At 35.2% G+C, this 8,551-nt stretch overlaps 1 protein-coding gene across 1 annotated transcript; it reads left to right on the forward strand.

Annotated features, from left to right (window-relative positions):
• Positions 1 to 571: 571 nt before the first annotated feature.
• LOC107136667 (ubiquitin-conjugating enzyme E2 D4-like) lies at positions 572 to 1,953 on the forward strand. Its single transcript, XM_048812065.1, has one exon. The coding sequence runs from the start codon at positions 641 to 643 to the stop codon at positions 1,082 to 1,084; it is 444 nt and encodes a 147-aa protein (XP_048668022.1). The 5' UTR covers positions 572 to 640; the 3' UTR covers positions 1,085 to 1,953.
• Positions 1,954 to 8,551: the final 6,598 nt, after the last annotated feature.

Raw genomic sequence — 8,551 nt, forward strand, 5'->3', positions numbered from 1 at the left:
GATATGCTACGAAGAAAGAATAATCAACATGCTCCACAAGAATTTAATCGTAATAAATTACAGAGATATCTGCTATGGAAATAAATCACTGGATTGTGGACTTTTTCCTAGTGATATGAAAACAAAATATCTAACTTTCTAAATCTACTTCAGATTTGTTTTAAGTATTAAGTGAAACAATGTAAGTGGAAATATGTACTACAGACACTACATAATTGAACCAAAGTTGATTATCCATCCACAAAGATTCACCTTCTCACTTCTATGATATACAGTATTTGCCTTTGGCCAAGCATTGCATCAAACTTTTTAATATGCGGGCTATAGGTCTCATCAAAGGTAAGTGGGTAAAGTGATGTTTAACATTTCCATGTCTTGAAATTTATGAATTAAGTATGCCATTTTAAGATTTCTTTGTCCACCTGCTTTCTAAATACAGTGCATTTGGAGGATCTACAGGAGTCTGGGTCCCTGTATCATCCAGTGGAAATATACATTTGAGACATAAATATATTCATGGACCTTGATATGAATGAGAAATAATTAATTGTTAAAATAATTAAAATTGGCGGCGGCCGAGCCAGCAGCGGGCCGCCTCAGGCAGCCCCGCCGGGCCGCCCGGTCCCAAGCAGCGGAGAGGATGGCGCTGAAGCGGATCCAGAAGGAACTGACCGACTTGCAGAGGGATCCTCCTGCCCAGTGTTCCGCAGGACCTGTGGGTGATGATTTGTTCCACTGGCAGGCCACCATCATGGGCCCGAATGACAGTCCTTACCAAGGAGGTGTTTTCTTCCTGACCATCCACTTTCCTACGGATTACCCTTTCAAGCCCTCAAAGGTCGATTTCACAACAAAAATCTATCACCCCAATATCAACAGCAATGGCAGCATCTGCCTGGACATCCTGCGGTCACAGTGGTCTCCAGCACTAACTGTGTCCAAAGTTCTCTTGTCCATCTGCTCCCTGCTCTGCGACCCCAACCCTGATGACCCTCTGGTGCCAGAAATAGCCCACACCTACAAGGCCGACAGAGAGAAGTACAACACACTAGCAAGAGAGTGGACACAGAAATATGCTATGTAAGTGCCTCGGAGGTTTCGTGGGAGACATTGTTCAAGAGAAGCTGGCCAGGCAAAGAGGTCTTCCTGTGAAGCTCTGAGCTGTCAGCTAAGCCACCGACAGAGTGCCACCCGTTCTTCACACATATGTGGGCCACCCACTTTCTTTGGCTGCAGCATGTTGGTGCCATTCTCAGCCATGGTGGCTTTGACAATGTCACATCTTTGATGCCTAATCAGCAACCATTGTAACTATGATCCACAACCTTTCTGGTTACACTGGAATGGGTCGGTCTGCCCTAACTCATCTGCTCGTCTCTGGGAGGCCAGTCCCTGCACGCCTCCCCTGCCTGGCCTCAAATGGTGCTGCTGCTCACTATGGCACCACATGGTGGCCTAGCCTGGCCCCTCACTACATGCCCTTTGCCTTTAGAACTCAGTGTTGTCCTGGGTGCCCAGGACAGAGTGGGCTTCCTTGCATCCTGTCTGCTGCAGAATCACATCCCAAGGAGTCTGAGTGCATCCTGGAGGCTCCCAGGAATGGGACAGCATCACCGGAAAGCGGATGTTTCATTCTGTGGCTTCTGCCGTCTTCCTCTGCAGTGCCACATGCTGCATGTCTCTCCTCACACCAAGAAGCAGCGAGTGGAAAATGTCAGGATATAAAGCACATAGCACCCTCCCTCATGAGAGATGACTGTCTTTTTTAGATGCAAGAGCAAAATTATGAAACCATAGTGAGATTTGGGTTATGCTTTTCTATGTGAGAGGTTTTTCCCTACCTCCACCTCCTCCCACCAGGATCCTATACAAAGTCCAAGTGTAAGCCATTTGCAGACTAGAACACAGGGAGGGGTAGAGACTCAACTGTAAATAAAAATGCAATTCCCTTAAGAGTCTAAAAAAAAAATAATAATTAAAATTTTTGCCTTATTATAATATAGCATTTCATGGAATCAAATACCTTCATGCATAAATTGTATATTATCCTCCATATTCTTACATATTAACAAATCAATCTGTATTAAATAAGCATATTATTCAAAAAGCTTTTGTAATAGACATACCATGGTTGCTATGTTATCATATGATAATAATTCTGGAGAATTTCTTATGAATTTCAGTTTTGTAATCTTTGAAATAAAAGACGATTGGAAATGTAAAGGAACATATTTCAAATGACTGAGGCATTATGAAACAATGAGTATATTTACATGTCTACATTAAGTACGACTCTCTTTTTGTAGCTCTTTTTGCTATCTGCTGGCTCTTGACATCAGATATTTGCCAAGTTTCCCATTGCAACCTATTGCTGGGGCTACCCAAGAAACACTTCAGTCATGTCCATACTGCTTTGTTGAGTTCTCATTTCCCACTCCTCTGCCCCTTTTTCTCCACTCTCATGCATCATACATGCAGTCTTCAGGCATTCCTGCCCAGCTCAGGGAAAATCTGCTGCAACCATCTTGGTGGGAACACAGACCTGCCACTGGAAATTGAATCGTACTTAAGGCTAGGGACAGCTGAGTTGTAGATTCCTGCCGCCTTGCTTGAGAACACTATTGTAAAGTGAGGATAATGAATTCTCTTCTTTCTCTGTGTTGTATTATATAAAATGATGGAAGAATGTTATAGTCCCTTGTAAGGGCTCACCAAACTTCTGCCTGGAGCCTGCACCCACATATAAATGAAAATCACTTTATGTTACAAGCCAAACTTTTTTCTTTTTCTTCCCTTTTCTCCCCCCCTCCCCTGCTTTTTCTAATTTTTCTGGTTCTGTACATATATTTTCAACCTGCCTGGATCTCTGAAGGTCTTAAGGATTTCTCACCAATACACTGTTCACATTTAGGCTCTTACATTGTATTACTAACTAAAATTGGCTTTTAATTCGGGTCCAGACTCTCTTACTCAAACACTTTCCTTTCCACCACTGTAAAGACTCCACTTCCTTTCACTAATTCTTTACAGGACTGTGAAATAGGACCCAATGTCTTCCCTACTCCACCCAACCAGGAGACTGGACAAAATTTGCTGCAGAGATGTAGTTAGGGACAGGAGGTTTCATGTTTTCATTTATTTGACTGATGAATAGAATCCTTGCTCCTAGTTAAACCTGTATAGTTTGTTACAAAAAAAAAAAAAAAAAGCATTGCTCTCTGAATTTATTTGCTGTTTTGCAGAAAATATTTATTTATTTATTTATTTTTGTTAAAGAAGCTTAGCTTTAAGCTAATTTTCTTTAATGTAAAGCTCACCCATCCTTTATGGTATCTCTAATTTCATGCAGGATAAGAATGAAATATGCACATTTCATGTGGAAATAATCTTTTTCAGGAATGAAACCAAATTAAAAGCAAAAAATAAATAAAAAATTTAAGTGATTTCCCACAAGGGATAATCTTGTAATTCATTAACTAGCTGACAATCACTCATGAAAAGCTAAATTCTGTGTTAAAAGAGAGAATTTCCTCATTTGTATACTCTCCTTCCATTTTCATTTTAAATTTTAATCTATAGAAATTTATTTTAAAATGTACAAAGCAACACCTAAAGTACATATGTAGAAGTTCCACATTAGAAATATTATTTTCAAATTATTAAAGATGGTCATGCTTCTAAATACACAGACACATGGAAAAAATGTTAAAGAAACAGGAAAAGAAAATGCATTCAATCATAAGAGTATAATCCCTTTAAACACATTGACATGTAAAAAAATCCTGAGAATGTTTCAGAAAAAGCTTTATGTAGCAGTTCATTGAAAGGCAAGTTGAAGTTATTCAATTTCACATTTCTAAAAAGTCCTGACACTTATGTATTGCCATAGGGGCAGCACAATGAGTGTCTCTGAAGGAAGAGCGTGAGTTTTGTGATGTACTGAGTGATATAAAGAACAGTCATTTGGCAATTTGAGATTAAGCCAATAAGTGTATTGCCATGTAAGCGCTTTTCATGACAGAAACTCAATAGTCACTTGTTTACCCTGGATTGCACATTATGGACTGAGAAAAACCTTTATAACCTGTCTAGCAAGATGAGTAAGTTAGGATATGTATCTAGTAACCCCGTTTGTTTTTCTTTTAATGGCAAATAATTCAGATAGAAGACATTTATATTACTTATAGGTACTAAATATGTATTTTTATATACACTTGAGAATGGACATCAAGTGAATATTTTATGAGAAATAATTGGTAAAATTGAGCTAGATTACCTATATGAGAAATATGTTCTATTTCAATACAGACATGGCTTACTATTAAAAAAAAGTACATATTAAGAAAATCAGTAATTTTATAATTCAAAAGCTGCAGTGATGAACTCAAGTAGAAAGAGAAATTTTACTACACTGTATGGTTATAGATAAGTTGAGTCTCTAGGGAGTTAATATTCTAAAAATGTATCCTTGCCTTTTATCAATATACATTGGCCATAAAATGCTTACACACACACACATACACACACACACACATATATATATACATACATACACACACATATATGTAAATATATATATATATATATATATGGTTATCACTTGGTGCTTACTGAAACCCTTTGAGAATAGCAAGGCAGTTATTTTTGAACTTGCTTTAAAGGTGAGAGTGTCAGGTCAAATGGCCAACAAGCAGAACTCTCTTTCCCAGGACTCTAGTTTTCCTCCAAAGTAGAGAATTTGAATGGTAGGATGTTACACAACATGAATACATCCCCTAATGAGGCTTGACAGGAGTAAAAAAGAAAAGGTGAGAGCTTGTCTTATACTATATCAATTTAAAATGCTCAGTGATGGCTAATATACTTATCAGAACAAGGTTACAAAAACATTTCAATCTAGACAAGTTACTCTCTAGACATCAGAGATGCTCCAATTAAGAGGATTTATGCCTTTTAGTTTATAATAGTTTTTAAACACATTTGATACACAAAATAGTGGGAATGTTTTGATGGAAATAGTTGAAATAGAACATTTTTGTGAATAAGTTTTTGGAACTTTGCATTAACATCGATACCGGTTTTATTTCTTCATTTTATTTTTATTGTTTAAAACTAAAAAACAAATTTCAATATTTAGTAGAAAATAATAGCAGTTACTTTTAATAACTCATCTGTAGCTTTTGTTAAAATTTTAATCAAATAATCATAATACCAGTAAGAAAAATGGTAGAATATTTGTCTCTTGATGAATCATTAGTAATATCAAATAACTACTTTTACTTATATAGACAATGAAATAACACAGTTCTGCATATTGCAATCAACTATGAGACTATATGTCATGTGATATCATTACTGTATGACATACTTTTTCTAGACAATTGACAATTATTCTGTTATGATATAATGGAAAAAAGAGTTATGGATAAACTATCCTCATTTGCTTGAAAGCATAAATGTGTTATACATTTGATTCACTTGTCAAAGGTTGTGTCTAAACAAAAGAAAACATAGTATACCTGGTTTAGTTTCAGATCAATGACATTTATGTTAAAAATATAAAATATATGCAAAGAAATAGAAGGAAGCAATCTTCTAACATATGCAGAAAATGTTAATCCAACGACACAATATATTTATGAAACCCAGTACAGTGTACACCCAGTGACACATAGTTCTTTTTACTGTATGTATTTTATCGGTAGTGATGCTGATGACTTCATATAGTTACATATATTTAGATTCTACAATGTGAACCAATAGCTTTACCATAAAATTAGGAAAAAAAAACAAGACCCATTTTAACTGTAATAATGTTCTGGAAACAAAGGACTAGTTGTAGAGCCAAATGAATTTATTCATCAAGGTCACTACTGAAAAAAATATTGTCTGAAAAAAATATATTCTTAATCCATAACTTTTGAGTAAAGAATGACTTAAGTACCCGGTGGAATAATGTCTATCATTAATTTTTTATTTCCTTCAAGCAAAGTGTGGATATTTAAATGACATAAGTACTGGTAATGCAATTTTGGTGTCTTCTGTCCTGTAATAAAAATACAAAAATCAATACCTTTAAGATGGGGAGACCCCCATCTTAAAATTTTATTGCCCATTAGCCATTAATGTTTGCATGTCTGTACACATTAATGTTTTGCCCTTCATCTTCTCTTCCATGTCTCCCTATTTCCTTTCCTGTCCACTCCACTGCACACAGATCTGCCTTGCCAGTGACCTCACTGCTTTCTCCTGCTTCTGCTGGTTTATTGTCCTCCATGACTTTGCTCACTGAGGACATTTCTGTATCCACTATTAACAACTGTCTTTTAGGTTAAGATGCTTTACTAGTGATAAAGAGATATGGCTGAATGACTTTCAACAGTCATTTAATATTCACAGGAAGCATGATATATCAGAAGACCAAAAAAGTAAAATTCCTCAAAGCTACTATAGTTTCTCATTTCACCACTAAAGTAATTTTTAAATCTGCATACCATTGCTTTATCCTCATGTCAGTTGTTTTAAATATTGATTGCTTTTGAATCATTAATCACATTATTATTGAGTGTAGAATATTAGCCATTTACAACTGAAACAATTTTATCAATATGCAGAAAAATGGAAAACAGAAGACAATTTGTATAAATGTAACTTTAAGAAAAACGTTGCTGATTTCCCCTAAATAACCCTTTAGACATCAAATGCTCATGGAAAACATTTTGATTTAGGGTTACTATCCCTAGCATACTTCTGTTCATAATTATATTCTGTACTTCACAATGGGACTGATCAATCAGAGGCTGAACACTACTCAGAATACTTCTTAAAACACAAACAGTGTAAACTTCATTGAATTTCGAAAGATTTTTCTTCTCTTCAGCTATTCATTGTCTTGGAAATCCGTTTCTATTACAGATTTTACTCTCATTGACATATATCCTTAAAATATTAGCTTCTGCTTAAACTCTTTGCTACACATCAGTTAGCTGTCATTACCAATAAGTTAAAATGATGAGATATGAAACAATACATATGTTTGAAAAATTTAAAAAAGAACAATTGTAAACACTTGTGATCAATTATGTTTTATTTACTATGAATCCTATATGTAACAAGAAATCATTGCAGCATACACATCATTCAATCTTATTATGTTTTAAAAATTAATGATGATTGCAACCTAAGTATTAAGATTTATTTTTTTCCATAGCCAACATTATTTTATTCAATTTTGAAAACTATTACATATATACTTTATATTCTTATTAAAATAATCTCAATCAATTTAACTAATTTTTTTCTACTTATTTATTTTCCACAAACAATCTCTCCAACTTGAACAGGGAGACTTTAACATCATCCTTATACTACAGATTATAGTTATTATATGCACAGATCAATAAACCTTATTATTAAAAATGGTTCATGCTGTCACCCAAGCTCTCTTACATTCTCTAAGGATTTTATAAGGAATACTTACACTGACAAGATAAAGAAACATGGCAGGATTTCTAGTTAGATCTGCCACACAGAGCTGCAATCTATTACACACCTGAGAGCCATCAAAGTGCTAAAACAATGTTACCCTGCCATGCCCAATAATTACGTAATAAAATTCCAAGTTATTTCAGCACATAAAATGGTTTAAAGTGATTAATTTCCTGAAAACTTAAATTGAAAGTGCATGAGGATCATTAAGGCCATGCCTGGACTGGGCTTGTGAAAATAGATCATTGTCCTTACATGAAGCATCTCTGAAAATGTAACACAGTTTGCATATGTGCTCATTTTAAATTATTAATAAGCATATATCCATATCCATATATATGTAATTCCATTACAAATGTGCTAATTACCTGATCACACAGTATAAATATACATAATATATATATATATATATATATATATATATATATATATATATATATATATATATATACATGTATGTGTTTGTGTGTATTGCATTTTGGTAAGTTCTTTCTCTCTTGAAACTACTCATACTTTTAAATATTTTACCAGAAAATAGAAAAATCCTATTCTTTATTGATACATAATTAAATCTTCATAAATGTCATAAATATTTGTAGATTGCTAAGACCTCTAGAAGCCATCTCAGATGTTGTTAGCCTGCAGCCTCTGTGGTTTGTATGCCTCATCTTTGGGTGTCTTTGGGGAAAGGGTTTTATTGACCCTGAGGAAGTTGGTTGTTTCTCTCTGTTCCTCAGGTCAGTAGAATCTCCATCAGTAGCCAGAGCACAGATGTTCAGCCTCCATTCCGGCTGTTACTGAATAGTAGTAGAACCCTGGACCAACTTTTCATTCCTTCATTGGCCAGAATATCTCTGAAAAAAAAAATGTTGTATGTGACAAGTCATTATCGAACCTCTAGCAGTAAAAGAGGGCATCACAACACAGGAAGAAATTAGCTTTAAACTGAGAGCCTGCACCACTGTATCTAGCATCTGGGTAGTCAGGATATCACAGAAAGGAAGGAATCTCTATACCCAGTGTGACTCTGTCACCCTCCAACCACCCTTCCTACCTACCCTAG

Source organism: Marmota marmota, unplaced genomic scaffold, assembly GCF_001458135.2.
Source record: "Marmota marmota marmota unplaced genomic scaffold, marMar, whole genome shotgun sequence".
NCBI classification, from domain to species: Eukaryota; Metazoa; Chordata; class Mammalia; order Rodentia; family Sciuridae; genus Marmota; species Marmota marmota.

Coding starts and splice junctions, on each gene's coding strand:
- LOC107136667 (XM_048812065.1), top strand. CDS start 641: ATGGCGCTGAAGCGGATCCAGAAGGAACTGACCGACTTGCAGAGGGAT.